The sequence below is a fragment of the Bos indicus x Bos taurus genome, chromosome 7 (genome assembly GCF_003369695.1).
Source record: "Bos indicus x Bos taurus breed Angus x Brahman F1 hybrid chromosome 7, Bos_hybrid_MaternalHap_v2.0, whole genome shotgun sequence".
Taxonomy (NCBI): domain Eukaryota; kingdom Metazoa; phylum Chordata; class Mammalia; order Artiodactyla; family Bovidae; genus Bos; species Bos indicus x Bos taurus.
Window position 1 is genome coordinate 20,525,048 of NC_040082.1, and position 17,853 is coordinate 20,542,900.

Sequence of the window (17,853 nt, forward strand, 5' to 3'; positions counted from 1 at the left end):
TTGTCTTGCTGAAATCTATTCATAAAGGTAGCTCTTTCCCTAACCTTTAAATTGTGGGAATTTTATTTAGCCCCTACCACCACCACTAATGTGCTGATGTGCCAAGACTGGAACAGATGGTTGGACTTAAGCCATGTTAAGCCCCTAATAAAGTAAAGCATGAAAGAATGCTACTCCCAAATACATAGTACAAATCAAGAAAACATGCCCAGGGAAAAGGAATTTAAATGACACATAAATTTATGGAATGCAAATAATCAAATAATCTTTAAAACTAACATTTACAATGTAAAGACATTCAAATGCATAGAGAGAAAGCTGGCATTGTCTCTCTCAAATAGAACCCCCCGCCTTCCTTTATAACTAATAATTTTGCATTAGTTCAAAACTCATGGATGCACCACTATCCCAACAGTCAGTTTGACTCCTTTAGATGAAAGGCAGTCCATTCTGAGTTTTCAGAATCCTGAATAAATGAATGAGAAATTGCCCTTTCAGCATCCTGCCCCTACTCGGAGGGATAGGCAGACTTACGCCTGACTGCACCAGAAAGAGCCCTGTGACCACCTGCCCAACAGCTGTGGGAGGGACTTGGCGTGGAACATTTTAAAGTGTATAGTGTGTCACAGTGGAATCAGAAAACACAGCCTTTGTATTACCACAGCCTCCTGTGTCCCAGTTCCACCCTCCTCTCCTCTGCCACACCTCTTATCAGGACCACAGAGCTCTGTTGCTCTGGCTTCCTGTGTGGCCGGACATCCTGACATATCAGAGAATCCTCCATACATTCAAAGATGCCTTCTGTCCCCCAAGTCCTGCCCGCTGAAGGGAAAAAAAAGACGTGCATTATGTGGCAAAATCAACTTTCTGTACTACTTCATTCTGCATGAGAGGGCAAGAGTCCAGTTTATTAGCAGCATGCTTATCTTCATTTTTCAGCAAACATCTTTGTTTATAGAACAGTTGAGTGAGAGAATACTAAGACTAAATAGAGCTTTAAACCATCAACGGTTTAAATAAATAATTCAGCTCTCACCCTGATTAGGCAGGAGTTAATAGAAGGAAGACATCTCTCCGACTGGATAGTCACCAAAACCTTTGGACAGTGGAGTTCCTGGTGATTCTTTTTTTCCCTGTACCGTTTGAATTTTCTACATGAATTTGTATTAACAACTGGAAAAAAGTTATCTGCAAGTTAGAGAGATGTTTACACTCAACTGTGTGTAATACTTAGCTGTGTGATTTTTTCCCCCGCACGAAATCAGGGAAATGCTCATCCATCTCCATGGTAACATACTATTTACATTTGATAGTAAAATTAAATAATCATCACCCAAGCAGCTTAATATGCTTTCTGAGCATGTATCAATTGTCTAGTTGCTCTGTACACGAAGCCAAAGTGGTGATGGCACAGTGATTTCACTGTGCAAACCCTGGATCTAGTGCATCCAAACCAGATCCAAACTCTGGACCCTTGTCACAGGTAAACAGGTGACAAAGCCAGTTACTCAATATATCACTTTGCTAAATCCTACAGATACTAGAGAAATACAAAATATAGTCACTGTCCTCAAAGGTTCTGTGGCCTAATTGGGGCCACCTTGAAATTTTCAATAACAGTAGGTCAGTAATATTAAAAACGGCATGAGGCAGCATTTGGTTGAGAGGCAATAAACTAAACACTTATCCGTTAACATGCTTCTCACTTATTTGTTTCTGGGAATGTACAGATCTACAGTCATAAATGGGAAAACAGAATATGTGACTTTAAGTGAGTCTCTTAACTTAGAAAGTTCCAGTTTTCCCAAATATAACATAAAAGGGATTAGTCTAGTTTGGCTGCAAGCCTCCTCCCAGTGCTTGAGGATTTCAATGCCATGTTCACAGTCTATGAATCTCTGAGCAATAAAGGATCACACACCTAATCTGAGTTAAAATGTGTTTTCTTTGTGGAGCTTTCCAGAGCATAGATCTTTCTGCTTCAGTTTCTTCATCTGCAAATCAAATAATACTTGCCAAGTAAACACAAAGTCCATATAGTGGACTTTCGAAAAATGCGGCATACTATTATCACTCATCATGGGAATATGTACAAAAGAGTTTAGTCACAGCTGATTCTTCTATGAACACTTTTTCTTTGCGTGTGCCAAGGCCAACAATACCTCTAACTAGAAAGATATCTGAACCTTTTGTAACTTTTGTGTATCCCTGCTAAGTCACTTCAGTCGTGTCCGACTCTGTGCGACCCCATAGACGGCAGCCCACCAGGCTCCGCTGTCCCTGGGATTCTCCAGGCAAGAACACTGGAGTGGGTTGCCATTTCCTTCTCCAAAGGAAGAAGTGTAACCCTAGCCTCCCTAATATCATTTCTATCCATGATTATCACAAAAGTATTTGTGTTCCAAATATACCTTATGTTCTCATTTTCTGACAATGAATATAATTAGCACTCAATATTTGATAAGTATATATACAACACAAACTATAACTGTTATTAAAATATAATAAAGGTGTAGCTAATTCATCATTTCTATATTTGATGATATTAAAACTCCATGTGTTTCGTAATTTACCTTCACCTCCATTACGGACTTACATTCTAGTCTACAGTTATTTACATTACCTAGTCTACAATTATTGGCATTATCGTTAAACTGGGTAATACTATTTAATTTACATATATAAAGGGCTTCTCAGAATTCATTAGATAGCAAGCATTCAATACTGGGCAACTGCTATCGTCACTCGTCATGGAAACAGGAACATGGACCAATTTGGGTCATACTTATTTCTAGTGTATACATTTTGGTTACTCCTTTTTTAAAAGTTATAATCTTGAGATATTTCATTTCTAGCTAAATTAAGTCTTTTCAAGCACCTAGTCCAATCCCTTTACTTTATAAATGAAGAAACTAAGGCACAGAAGGGTAAACGAATGTCCAAAGTCACTGTATTAATGGCAGTGCCAGGACGTTGTATCTAAACACAAATATTTAAAATGTTTTACTGCAACACAGTTCAAGGTGTATTTGGCATTTCCCTACAGACTAGGAAATAACCCCCAAAAAAACAGATTGCTGGAGTTCATTTGTATCCTTACTAGACACAGAACATCTTTTTTTCCTTTTATATTTTTTACGGTTCTATCTGGCTCTTTTGATAAATGACACATTGAGGAGGAAAAAGAACTTTAGTAATATAAGGTAATAACTTCAGCAAGTATTTACATTTAATGTTGAATGTATTAAAGCACATTTTTTGAGCTTTATTGTCAATAATTATGCATCCTTAAGATCTGATATCAGTAATCTCTAAAACAGTGTACAGCTAACATATAAACACATTACACACATTTTTAAAGGCTGTGGATTCTGTGAAACGTGAAAAGATGGTTTAAAAGAAGAGTTACGCAGAATAAGTAAACACGGCACCTTCACACCAGCTTTTCCGCTTAATAAAAACTGCCATAATTTCTTAAGTTTTGGTTTCAAGGAAAAAAAATCAATTTTGAAATAATTTAAAACATTAAAAATGGGTAAGTTTTTAATACACATTATTCTACAGTTCCAGGCGAATTCCTACTTTCCTGAAATCAATTCCCTGAAAGTTCTTCGACTGTAGCGGTTTTGGAACCTAAAGACTCTTTCAATTTATCTCAACCTTCCCGTTATTATTATCTAATGCGCGCCTTAGACAGATCTAGAGATCACTTGTTTTTCAAGCAGACTGTTTAAAACTCAAGCCAGAATTCAAGTTTCAAACAGGCAGAAAGAGAAGAAAACTTTTATTTCCCTCCGCTCGCTCGCTTCCCACCTTCCGTGAGATGAGGCGGCTTCGGCAGGGGCGGGTGGGGGAACGCCACGCCAGCTGCCCCGCCGGGACTGCAGGCGGTGTGGCCGCGGGCGGCACGCCTGGATGAGCCGCAGCGCATGGCTCGCTCGCCGCCCACACCACCAGCAACAGGTGCGGGCGACCCACCGCGCACGGCCGGGATGCTGCGGCGCTCCCGCGGGCCACCCCGAGGCTCGCAGGACCACCCCGCAGAGCCACCGCCTACCTGGCCCCGGGGACACCGACATCCGCGCGCGCCCTGAGGTCCCCGCCGAGCCTCCCTTCGCCCGATCCTCGCTCCGCCTCCCGCTCGCGTCCGCACACTTCGCCCGGTGCTGCCAAGTCTCTCTCCCGCGGTCGCATCAGGAAGGTGGCTCCATCCTCCCCCGCTCACCCTCCCCTCGGCCTCCTCCAGCTGCTCCAATCGGACACGCGGCTCCCCGGGCTGCGCTCACCTGACCAGCGGAGCGGGGGTGGCCGCCCAAGACGAAGCGCCCTCGTCTGCGCAGCGGGCCGCCAGGTCCGGCCCTCCGGCGACCGGAACACCCTGCCGTGGCCGTCCCTAATGGACTCTTCCAGCAGCTAGGCGCCCTAGCTGACCTGCCGGCGCGCAGCAACGCGCACATCCTGCAGCTGCAGCGCATCTCAGACCTCGGGAGCGAACCGTGTTTTATGGTAGTCCGCTTGGACTCAGCTTGCTAGTTTGTCCCCTTGGGCACAAGAATCACGCACACCTAGGCAGCGGGGCACTGTGCCCTGCGTACAAAACTGTGCGCAATTGCTGGTTTTCTTTCCGCAGAGAAAACTCATGTACTGAGTCTTATTTCGTTCCTAAAAGGGCATGGCTTTTAACGTTGAAGCGCTCCATGAGATGTTAACCTCTTAAGAATTTGCGTGTGAATTGGAGAAATGTTAGAAATGAGGAATCTACTCCCACATAACACTTCTAAGCACAAACTGAGGTCAACATCTGAGTAAGGTATCTGCCTCCTTGTTTATAAAATAGGATTATTAATTCTTACCTAAGAAGGCTGTGGGAAGGATTAAATGAATGAGTTTGTGTGAGGTGCAACTCTTTACACCTGGCACTTGGTAAACCCTCAACAAATGTTGGCAATTATTCGTTCAGCCTGCAAGGTCAAACCATCTCATCAGCAACGTGCAACTCACCATCTGCATCAGAGATTTATAAAGCACATGAAGGATTATTAGAATTATAGAAATTTGAAACCAAGAGGGAGATTGAAATTAGCAATCACCTGTCTAATACCACCTCACCGCAGATTTTAGGGTCAAAAAAAATTAAAATACTAGCTGATTGAGTGGCTTAGTTAAAGGCATAATTAGGACTAGATCCCTGGTGGCTCAGAGGTTAAAGCATCTGCCCGCAATGCGGGAGATCTGGGTTTGATCCCTGGGTCAGGGAAGATCCCCTGGAGAAGGAAATGGCAACCCACTCCAGTATTCTTGCCTGTAGAATCCCATGGACAGAGGAGCCTGATAGGCTACAGTCCATGGGGTCGTAAAGAGTCGGGCACGACTGAGCGACTTCACTTTTCTAGGGTTCCTATTTCCAAATATGCGGCATGTAGGTACCCTTCCTAGCAAATAAGATGACTGCAGTTGTGTGGTAGTTTGAACATTCTTTGGCATTGCCTTTCTTTGGGATTGGAATGAAAACTGGCCTTTCCCAGTCCTGTGGCCACTGCTGAGTTTTCCAAATTTGCTGGCATATTGAGTGCAGCACCTTAACAGCATCATCTTTTAGGATTTGAAATAGCTCAACTGGAATTCCATCACCTCCACTAGCTTTGTTTGTAGTGATGCTTCCTAAGGCCCATTTGACTTTGCATTCCAGAATGTCTGGCTCTAGGTGAGGGATCAAAGCATTCTTATTATCTGGGTCATGAAGATCTTTTTTGTATAGTTATTCTGTGTATTCTTGCCTCCTCTTCTCAATATCCTCTGCTTCTGTTAGGTCCATATCATTTCTGTCCTTTATTGTGCCCATCTTTGCATGAAATGTTCCCTTGGTATCTCTGATTTTCTTGAAGATATCCCTAGTCTTTCCCATTCTATTGTTTTCCTCTGTTTCTTTGCATTGATGACTGAGGAAGGCTTTCTTCTCTCTCTGTCCTTCTCTTTGGAACTCTGCATTCAAATGGGTATGTCTTTCCTTGTCTCCTTTGCCTTTAGCTTCTCTTCTTTTTACAGCTATTTGTAAGGCCTCCTCAGAAAACCATTTTGCCTTTTTACATTTCTTTTTCTTGGGGATGGTCTTGATCACTGCCTCCTGTACAATGTCATGAACCTCTGTCTGTAGTTCTTCAGGCACTGGGTCTATCAGATCTAATCCCTTGAACCTATTTGCCACTTCCACTGTATAATCATAGGGGATTTGATTTAGGTCATACCTGAATGGTCTAGTGGTTTTTCCTACTTTCTTCAATTTAAGTCTGAATTTGGCAATAAGGAGTTCATGGTCTGAGCCACAGTCAGCTCCCGGTCTTGTTTTTGCTGACTGTATAGAGTTTCTCCATCTTTGGCTACAAAGAATACTATCAGTCTGATTTCAGTATTGACCGTCTGGTGATGTCCATGTGTAGAGTCTTCTCTTGTGTTGTTGGAAGAGGATGTTTGCTATGACCAGTGGGTTCTCTTGGTAAAACTCTTGTTACCTTTGCCCTGCCTCATTTTGTACTCCAAGGCCAAATTTACCTATTATTCCAGGTATTAGGAGCTAGCAAAGAAATACTCAAAATTCTCCAAGCCAGACTTCAACAGTACATGAACTGTGAACTTCCAGATGTTCAAGCTGGATTCAAGAAAGGCAGATAAACCAGAGATTAAATTGCCAACATTCGTTGGATCATCAAAAAAGCAAGAGAATTCCAGAAAAACATCTACTTCTGCCTCATTGACTACGCTAAAGCCTTTGACTGCATGGATCACACAAACTGTGGAAAAATCTTCAAGAGATGGGAATACCAGACCACCTGCCTTCCTTCTGAGAAATCTGTATGTAGGTCAAGAAGCAAGTTAGAACCAGACATGTAACAATAGACTGGTTCCAAATTGGGAAAGGAGTACATCAAGGCTGTATATTGTCACCCTGCTTATTTAACTTACATGCAGAGTACATCATGTGAAATGCTGGGCTGGATGAAGCACAAGCTGGAATCAAGATTTCCGGGAGAAATATCAATAACCTCAGAAATGCAGATGACACCATACTTATGGCAGAACACGAAGAAGAACTGAAGAACCTCTTGATGAAAGTGAAAGTGGAGAGTGAAAAAGTTGGATTAAATCTCAACATTCAAAAACTAAGATCATGGCATCCAATCCCATCACTTCATTGCAAATAGATGGGGAAACAATGGAAACAGTGAGACTTTTTGGAGGGGGCTCCAAAATCTCTGCAGATGGTGACTGCAGCCATGAAATTAAAAGACGCTTGCTCCTTGAAAGAAAAGCTATGACCAATCCAAACAGTGTGTTAAAAAGCAGAGACATTACTTTGCCCACAAAGGTCTGTCAAGTCAAAGCTATGGTTTTTCCAGTAGTCATGTATGGATGTGAGAGTTGAACTATAAAGAAAGCTGAGCACCAAAGAACTGATGCTTTTGAACTGTGGTGTTGGAAAAGACTCTTGAGAGTCCCTTGGACTGCAAGGAGATCCTAAAGGAAATCAGTCCTGGGTATTCATTGGAAGGACTGATACTGAAGCTGAAACTCCAATACTTTGGCCACCTGATGCAAGAGCTGATTCTTTGAAAAAGACCCTGAAAAAGATTGAAGGCAGGAGGAGAAGGGGACGACAGGGGATGAGATGGTTGGATGGCATTACCAACTCGATGGACAGGAGTTTGAGCAAGCTCTGGGAGTTAGTGATGGACAGGGAAGCCACGAGTCAGACACGACTGTGCGACTGAACTGATCTGAACTGAGGTACCCTTCCTAAGGAAGGGAAAAGGAATAGGAATAACTAGAATACTTCTTTGAGCTCCAAACTGCTATCCTGGAGTACTAATTTAGCATTATTATGAACTGTTGTGAAGTTTATCATCTCAAAGCTGCAACAGTCAACAAATGGCATCAAAGCCAAAAGTTATTCAGGCAAGTGTTCTGCTAGAGAGACCATGTGGGAATGCAAATGAGGCACTTCAGAAGTGAAGAACAGGTGGTAAAAAGAGCGACCTAAGTGATCAAGGGGATTGAAGAGTTTCCCCGTGAGGCTCAACTACAAAGGTGGAGCTGGGTCTAGAAGCTGTAAATTCATGAGGCATTATTAACAGAGTAAACACAGACTTGCTTACTATATCCTGCAATAGAAAACAAACTTGAAGACAAATCAGAGTGAAAATAATGTATCACTTGTACTGATAATGTGAAACAGAAAACAATATTAGAAAAATATTTTCTTACATTAACTATTGTAAACATGCGTCTACTCTATTAATACACCCCATGGATTTACGGCTCCTAAATTATTTCAGACCTCTTGTAGCTTCTTGATTATTTAAAATATCTTACTGAAATATATATTCAACCCACAGTTTCATTGTGTTGTTAGGATGGTTAAAGGCTTTGCGTGCGTGCTAAGTCTCTTCAGTCCGACTGTGCAACCTTATGGACTGTAGCCAGCCAGGCTCCTCTGTCCATGGGGATTCTCGAGGCAAGAATACTGGAGTGGGTTGCTGTACCCTCCCCAGGGGATCTTTCCTACTCAGAGATTGAACCCATGTCTCTTATATTTCCTGCATTGGCAGGTAGGTTCTTTACCGCTAGCACCACCCGGGAAGCCTGCTTAAAGGCTTTATTTGCAACTAGATATTACTTGACCAAGACCGAACAAAAGCAGTGTTTATCAGTGAACTATTCTGTATTAATCATTGTTTCACCAGGTTCCATTCCGCACAACTGGACTTAGCATGCATTTTCACTCTGTGGGTGACATTGCCCTAGGCCTTGGGATGGGTCAAAATGAAAACTTACACCCACTCTCCTCAAAGCTTCCCCAGGGAGCTAAGTAATTAATTAACAATTATTACTAAGTGTTTAGGAAGCAGAAAATGCAGGAAGGCACTGTGGGAAAAACAGTGATCTCTAAATCACAACCCTGAGTTTGTGAGATTGTGAGTCACAATCACTCAGGTTGCATTCTCGCTAGGGTGAGAGTTTAATGAACCACAAAGCAGAATATGCCAAGCAGAAAAATGAGCATCTCAGAGAGTACTGGAAATGCTTCAACAGCAAGAGAATATATGGAAAACTGAAAGCTTCTCCCAAGAGCTGAAAAATAAACCACAGCAAACCGTACGGCTGATATTTTTAGTAGAGTCCCATGCATGTGCAGGCGTGCTAAGTTGCTACAGTCATGTCCAACTCTGTGTGACCCTTTGGGCTGTAACCCACCAGGCTCCTCTGTCCATGGGATTCTCCAGGCAAGAATACTGGAGTGGATTGCCATGCCCTCCTCCAGAGGATCTTAATGACCCAGGGATCGAACCTCCATCTCCTGCTTCTCCTGCATTGGCAGGCAGGTTCTTTACCACTAGTACCATCTGGAAAGCCTCCGCAAAGTCACATGCTGCTGCTGCATGTGGAGTGGGTTGCCATTGCCTTCTCCGGCAAAGTCACATAGATGTTATCAAATGCTGAAAGTTCTCAGTGAACATCTGTCCCATTGCACTTAAATCCAAACTCCTCTCCTGGACTGAAAGAGCCACACCTGGTTCTGTCCAGCCTCACTTGGTCCCATTCTCCCTCTGTCACTATATTCCTATCACACTGACCTTCGTATGGCTGGCTCCTTCTATCATATCCTCCATTTCAGGGGTAGCTCAGCGGTCAACTGTCCTTTCTTTGGAGGTGTCTGCCCTGATTATTTCTGTGTGCACTATTACCTACTAGTTTGGTTTATTTTCTTCCTATTATTTATCCCTAATAAAGATCTTATTTGCTTATTTAGGTATTTTTGTCTACCTGTAAAAATGAAAGCTCCAAGAGGGGTAGGTTCCATGTCGCTCTCAGTCACTGCTCTATACCAAGCAGCTGGGATAGGCTTTGGAATATAGTAGAAAGTTAGTATGTATGGAAGGGAGGGTGGGAAGGAGGAAAGGCCTATATAATAAGATTGTGTGAAGAACCTGGTGGCAGTCCCATCAAAAAGATTCCCAGAGCCTATTTCCTTGTACTTCATGATCCAGCCTTAGAAAACATGCCTTGATCCCATATTAAAATACAAATATGCTGGAATCAGAGATATTTTTCTACTTCCATCCTTTACAGCTTAGAGAGTGGGTCTTCAAGTCAAGCTTTGACAAGGAAAACAGAAAGGAAGAGGATTACTGAACATCTGGAGGTGGGAGGTGGAGGGGCCACTGAAAGAGAAGGGCGTTGAAAGGGAAGTTGAAAGATCTGAAGGCAAGTTGGCCTCACTCCCAATTCCACCCAAATGCAGCGCTGTTGGAATGTTAAGTCTGCCGCACTATTGGAATCTTCATGAAATCGAGTAAATCATTAAATGTCACACATTAAAGCATAAGTCATTTTCTTAAGCCTGTAAGAAAAGTATTGATGTCTTACAATTTTTCTTCCTTCTCCAGTGTAGTCCTGCATACTAATAAACCTTGTAAATCTTCTCCAAAGATCTTTTTCGTTCCTTGACAAAGGTGTTTCTCATACTTGACATTCTGAGTTTGAATATCTAAGCTTAGGTATGCATAAGGGAATTTCATGAAAGGAACAAAACCAAGCTTAGGCAGTATCTACTTATCCTTCCTTCCAAAAAAAAAAAAAAACAGAAATAGGAGTACCCAAATCGGCCTGCCAGAGATTTCTTTCCTCTGGGCACAAACAGGAAAAAATTGAGACTTGTCAGAAGCTTGCTCCACACCCGGACCCTTCTGCCTCTAGGTTCACACCCACCTCAGTAACGAGCCAATCAACTTTCCTTCCTCAGGCCCCAATATGTCATAAAGTTGTCAATAAATTGGAGTGTTTGTTTATCATCTTAGCATTTCATAATGGAAAAACAGACAGTTTAAACCCAAGCTCGCAAAGGGCCTGGCATGATGTAGTAGCTCATTAAGCATTTGTTGGTGAGTGATGTAACTGGACAAATGCGTGAGAAGGAGGCCCCACTGTCGAATCCAGAATTTCATTTTGTGAGCCAAAGGAAACCATTCTCTGCCAAAGTTGGCTCAGAGAATTCATTTAATTACTGAGAATTCTTTAAGCTTGAGATTCTGCACCCAGGTCAGAAAAAGACAAATACTCTTGGGCTTTGGGGCCATAAATAGCCTCAGAACATCTGAGCAAGTCCCTGAACTTTATCAGTCAGAACTATGCCTTGGTGTTATTGGTCCCTCGAACACTGCTCAAAACTGGTTTTGACTGAACTAATCTCTTCTTTGCGTGCATTCTCAGTCATTCAGTCGTATCTGACTCTTTACGACCACATGGACTGTAGCCCACTGGGTTCCTCTGTCCATGGGATTTCCCAGGCAAGGATACTGGAGTGGGTTGTCATTTTCTACTCCAGAGGATCTTCCCAACCCAGGGATTGAACCTGCATCTCTTGCATCTCCTGCATCGGTAGGTGGATTCTTTACCACTATGCCGCTTGGGAAGCCCCAGTCTCTTGTTTCAGTTCAGTTCAGTTCAGTCTCTTGTTTACTGATAATTAAAAACCATCCGTCACTGAGCTGCCAGACTTGGCTTTTCTTCTTCTGCAGATAGCACTATAATCCTGTTAGCTAAAATTCATCTTCTAAATCAGTACCTGATTAACCAGAAGCATCGCTGGACCCTCAGGATAAAAACATGGACAAAATGCCATCTCTGCCCTCCTCTAGTCCACACTGAACTGAAGAAAGAAGACACAAATCATGATAATCAAAAGTACAGTGTGACCATCAGAGAGATACAAAGATAGTTCAGAGAAGGGAGAGACCAGGTTACTGGCCTGCATCAAGATGACTTTCTTCTTGGCTCTGACAGACCTGTCACATCCACCTCCCCATGGTTCCCTGGGCTTGGCATTGTTGGATGAAACAGCCGGCTGCTCCCACTGACCTCTGGACCTGACTTACCCATGCTGTGACTGAGTCATGTTCAACTGGAAGCATATATAAAATCAGTTTTAAACTTCTTGGCCAGGAGTCAGAAAACCTTTTCTATAAAGGGCCAGACAGCAAATATTTTAGACTTGCAGTCTCTGTCCAAACTATTCAACTCTGCCATTGTAGTGTGAAAGCAATCAAAGACGATATGTAAACAGAAGTACATGGCTGTGTTCCAATAAAACTTATTTACAGAAGCAGGCAGAAATAGCCAAAGGGCTGTAGTTTGTGGCTCCCTGCTCTATGCAGAAACAAAAGTTACTTTTGTCATCAGGTTTTCTTTTACACTGGTATCCTAAATTGATTAATTCACTCAACAAACATTATTGTTGTTGTCATTCAGTTGCTAAGTCATTCCTGACTCTGCAACACCATGGACTGCAGCACGCCAGGCTTCCCTGTCCTTCACTGTCTATCTAAGTTGGCTCAGACTCATGTCCATTGTGTCAATGATGCCATCCAACCATCTCATCCTCTACTGCCCCCTTCTCCTCGTGCCCTCATCTTTCCCAGCATCAGGGTCTTTACCAGTGAGTCAACTTTTCCCATCAGGTGGCCCAAGTACTGGAGTTTTAGCTTCAGCAACAATCCTTCTAATGAATATTCAGGGTCGATTTCCTTTAGGATTGACTGGTTTGATCTCCTTGCTGTCCAAGGGACTTTCAAGAGTCTTCTCCAACACCACAGACATTTACTGAGTGCCAATTATATATGATGTTTCAGAAATGTAAAAATGAATAAGGATATGGTCTCAGTCTTTATGAAGATTTCAGTACCAGAATTTGCTGTCCTATTCTGCAAAGTCCCTCTATATATTCCATTTTATGTATATTCTAGTCCTGATTCTTTGCAAGAAATCTGTGCTGTCCCCTGTCCTAGGTCCTCATTTTTTAATAAACTGTTTCTTTTTTCTCTGCCTAGTTTCTAATTAATGTTTTCATCTGACCCTCACGACAATTATACATACAGATTCTGACTAGCCTCTTGCTTAGTCTGATCTAAACTTATGCCCGCTAACAAACCTGCCCTGAGTTCAACATTCTCACTCTTTAAAAAAGAGAAGAAACTTTTTAAAAAGCAGCTAACAACTTATCAACGTATGCATGAACTGCATCTTCTTGTCTGCCTACTGTGTACCTTGTACAGTATTAAAATTCAGTGTACTGAATGGGCCATTTTCTATTCCTGCAGAACTGGTGATTTGGTTCAAACCAGGACCAAAGAGACAAGAAACTGACTTGTAAAGATAGCTGCCAACCACTGAGACCTCCTGGGCTGAGATCATGCCTCCAGGGCTTTTTCAGAGGTGGAAAAACAAATAGGGGACAATTACCTACCTCCAGCTTCACCTCAGGGGGAAAAAGAATCAGCTCCAACTAGTTAACCTGTGGTGGCGGTTCTGGCTTTTATCTCTCCTTCAGAATTTTGGTAAATATCGGAGATTGGAGATCACAGTAGAGCAGGAGGACTGGTAATTCATTCCACTATTGTCCACTCAGGTCAGTAGATGTGTTGATCTGCCCTGATACTACCGCTGAGAGAAAAGAGAACTGGAAAAGAAAGATGGCAGGACAGAAAGAAAGCGGGCAAGGGAGCAGCCTCGCTGTCACCTTTGTACAAAAATGTGTAGATCTCTCATTGATTGTGATACCATGGAGGGTGCACCTTGGTAAAATCTTGTCAATACCTGACCCAAGAGAATAGGCCATGAGGAAGGAAGATTCCAGGAACAAGACGCTGTGTACTTCCGGGAAGTAGCTGAAGGAGGCCATTAAGGAAGAACCCACTTCACGGAAACGTGTAATGGGAAGGCCTCGCAGAACCCACCAGAATGTACCCTTGTGCCTCTGAGAACATCAGCGGGCCAGTCACACAGAGGACAGTGAGTCTGTACCATCCAGGGAAGCAGCCACAGCCCTTCCAGAGGGCACTATGCCGATAAGCGGGTAGACGAAAGGACGTTTGTCCTTCCCGTCTCCCTCTCAGCTTTCAGCATCTAAAGAGTTAGACCTTGAAAAGAAAGAGTTAGAAAAGACAGGTATTCTAGAACCAGGATCACCAGACACACATGCACACACACACACACACACACACACACGCCCCACTACAAACTTTAACAACTAATCATGTGTCCTGCCCCTGGAGCCACTGGTCTAGAACCAGAATCATCAGACACACACACACACACACACACACCCCCCCCGCCACTACATACTTCAACAACTGATCATGTCTCCCTTCCATTTCAAGCCCCTGGAGCCATTGGTCCAGGCTGCAGTGAGGAGAAAAAACTTTGAATTCAGCTTGAGATTGGCATGTATTGAGGGCTTCCCTGATAGCTCAGTTGGTTTGGGCTTCCCTGGTGGCTCAGCTGGTAAAGAATCCGCCTGCAATGCGGGAGACATGGGTTCGATCCCTGGGTTGGGAAGATCCCCTGAAGAAGGGAAAGGCTACCCACTCCAGTATTCTGACCCAGAGAATTCCATGGACTGTATAGTCCATGGGGTGCAAATAGTTGGACACGACTGAGCGACTTTCACTTCACTTGGCATATATTGAACTTATAGGATCTTCCAAGAGATTTGCTACCCAGTAAGAAAGAATAATTTGACATAGGATACATAGAGAAGAGGGCTTCCGGGTAGGTCAGTGGTGAAGAATCCACCTGCCAATGCAGGAGATAAAAGAGACGTGGGTTCGATCCCTGGATTGGAAAGATCCCCCTGGAATAGGAAATCACAACCCACTCCAGTATTCTAACCTGGAGAATTCCATGGACAGAGGAGCCTGGTGGGCTACAGTCCATGGGGTCGCAAAGAGTTGGACATGACTGAGCAATTGAGCACACATACAGAAGAGACTATGGATAACAACACTGATTCATATTTATGTTTGAAGTTCACATTTGAATTCCATCATTTTCAAAAGCATATACTGTAGATTTCAGTTCCCCTAACTGGCAAAAGTCTCCGCAATCAAACCATAAGTGTGCGAAACATTCTTAGAAAACAGTTAAGCACAATAAAATGTTAAAACATCTGAACACTATAGTAAACAAACCAGTTTAAATTTGTTCAGCTCACTATTTGATATATTTATTTAATCATGGAAACATTTTTTTCCGTGTGATTCCTCTTCATAGCCTTCAAAATACATTGAAAATTCTACTCAAAAAAAGTATCGAAGTCTGGCTATAGGTCTAAAATCAAAGTCACATGAATGCCAGTTGGGCAGTTAATGGAAAGAGACCTATTTTGGGGGGTGGAGGTTGTACTCCTTGCTGTCTGTATAATTCCTCCAGGATTGCAGGAGTTGTGCAAGTCTCAGCAATATCCTTTGCCTGGAAATCTGTGTGAGGGGTGCGTGCCCCCAGTAGTTGTTCACACCAACGATGATCACATGAGAAAACCTGTACTTTATGAGTAGGTTGAAAAACTGAAAGAGGTCTTGGAAAATTGAGAGAAGTCCTTCTGGGGAGTATAAGACTCATATCAGAAAATAAAGTTGGATGCCTGGAAGAAGTGGATGGTGATCAATGCCATAGCCCCTGAGAGGCATTTTTCATGTCTTTTCTACCCTGACTTTCATAGTCAAGCTTCTATAGGCTGTAAAAAATTAATAAACAGAACCCTCAATTAAAATGGGCTCAGGAAACCAGAAGAGAGAGCTCTTACACCCTGTGGCACCTGTTGTTGCTCAGTCACTCAGTCCTGTCCGACTCTTTGTGACCCCATGGACTGCAGTACACCAGACTCCTCTGTCCTTCCCTATCTCCCAGAGTTCGCTCAGACTCATGTCCATTGAACCAGTGATACCATCCAACCATCTCATCCTCTGCCACCCGCTTCTCCTCCCACCTTCCATCTTTCCCAGCATCAGGGGCTTTTCCAGTGAGTCAGTTCTTGGCATCAGGTGGCCAAAGTATTGGAGCTTCAGCTTCAAAATCAGTCCTTCTAATGAATATTCAGGGTTGATTGTCTTTAGGATTGACTGGTTTGATCTCCTTGCTGGCCAGGGGATTCTCAAGAGTCTTCTCCAGCTCCACAATTCGAAAGCATCAATTCTTTGGGGCTCAGCCCTCCTTATAGTCCAACTCTCACATTCATACATGGCTACTGGGAAAACCATAGTTTTGACTATAGGGACATTTGTCGGCAAAGCGATATCTCTGCTTTTTAATACGCTGTCTAGGTTTGTCATTGATTTCCTTCCAAGGAGCAAGCATCTTTTAATTTCATGGCTGTAGTCACCATTTGCATGATTTTGGAACCCAAGAAAATAAAATTTGCCACTGTTTCCACTTTTCCCCTTCTATTTGCCATGAAGTGATGGGACCAGATGCCATGATCTTAATTTTCTAACAGGAAGAAGAAAGACTCCTCTTCTTTCCTGAGAAGGACTCAGCCAAAGAATAGCCTTTGTTTACTGTAGTCCTTCCAAATTCCTTTTCCTCTATATGAAAGTGCTCTCTTTTCCTTGCTGTGGGGGACTTGCATGTGGCTCACCATGGTTGCCAGCCCTGAATTGCAATTTTCTGCTGATCCCGAATAAACAATCTTTGCTGGAAAAAGTATCTGCCAGCTTATTTGTTTCAGGTCTACAAAATAAAACAAAAATGGTACCAAAGTGACATGAAAGTTGACATATGTACAGTTGTATGAGGGAAGTGCCCAGACAGAAAGTGTTCACACACAGCTTCAGCTGGAGGTGACTTCACATCTTCCCAGGAAAAGATTTGGGCATGAGGAAAGATTTAGTCTCGAGCCCTGGTTGATTCTAGTTGGACAAGTTGGGGCTGCTGAAAGTTACTGCTCAGCAGTCAACTCAGAAGAGCCAACTGGAGGAGGCTAAAGAATTAGCAGGAGCCATAGTCCCCGTATTTTCCTGTCTTACCAAAGCCTTTGGTTACCCTGACTCACACCTGTTTACCAATTGTCTTAGCAGCTGTCTAGAGGTGACTAATTTGTCATGATTTATCACAATTGTTTTGAAAACTCTAATGTGCCATGTCAGAAACTTCTCTGTAAATGATTTGGTTCCTACAGAGATGAAATATACAAAGAGTACATCCACGTATGCACAGCTGTGTCTGACTCTTTGCAACCCCATGAGAGTTGAGTCTGTAGCCGCTAGACTCCTCTGTCCATGGAATTTCCCAGGCACGAAAACTGGAGTGGGTTGCCATTTCCTATTCCAGATCTTCTCAACCCAGGGACCGAACCCACTTCTCCTGTGTCCCCTGCATTGGCAGACAGATTCTTTACCACTGAGCCACCTAGGAAACCCATACAAAGGGTAGTTACTTTTAAATTTAAGAATGAGATATTTGACAAGGTAGCACTCAATCCAGACCATTACAGATAACAGAAGCTAGGTGGCATGTTAGAATTTTAAATCAGAAATGTGATGCAGAAATAAATAAATAACAACATTAAAACTTATCTCTTGCTTTTTTCATGTGAAATTAACATTTCACTTTTTCTATACTTGGCTATATCTCCCTTTTCTAAGTTTCTCATAATCTCAGTACTTAATTTTTCTAAAATTAATGAGCAAAACCTAAAGGATGAATTAACTGTGATTTTTATGTTCTACTACAAATTCTTTAAATCTTTACCTTCTTAAGTTAAAAATATTCTTCTTCAAAAAGTCCATTTACAGAACCTGATAGTTGAGATGTTGTAAGATCAGTACACAGTTTCTATCTCTAAAGGCATAGAAGGACAAAAATAAAACTGTTTCTCCTAGTTAGGTTCAGATGATGCCAAGAGATAATACAGTATAACTAGATTGAACAAACATAAATTTTATTAATCTTTGACACTTTTACTTTCCTTATCTGCAAAATGGAAGTTTTTACAATACCTACTGCACAGACTTGTACGTGGATTGA

General features: G+C 42.6%; 1 protein-coding gene across 4 annotated transcripts in view; it reads right to left on the reverse strand.

Moving 5' to 3' along the window:
- ADGRV1 (adhesion G protein-coupled receptor V1) overlaps positions 1-4,221 on the reverse strand; it is a 541,641-nt gene extending 537,420 nt beyond the window's left edge. For 2 of the 4 annotated variants that reach the window (XM_027545616.1, XM_027545615.1), the window contains exon 1: positions 4,058-4,217. In XM_027545616.1, coding sequence (XP_027401417.1) covers positions 4,058-4,079 — 22 coding nt within the window. In that variant the 5' untranslated portion in view covers positions 4,080-4,217. Of the gene's footprint in view, positions 1-4,057 lie in introns of all 4 variants that reach the window. The other 2 variants (XM_027545617.1, XM_027545618.1) reach the window with 2 other exon arrangements.
- Positions 4,222-17,853: the final 13,632 nt, after the last annotated feature.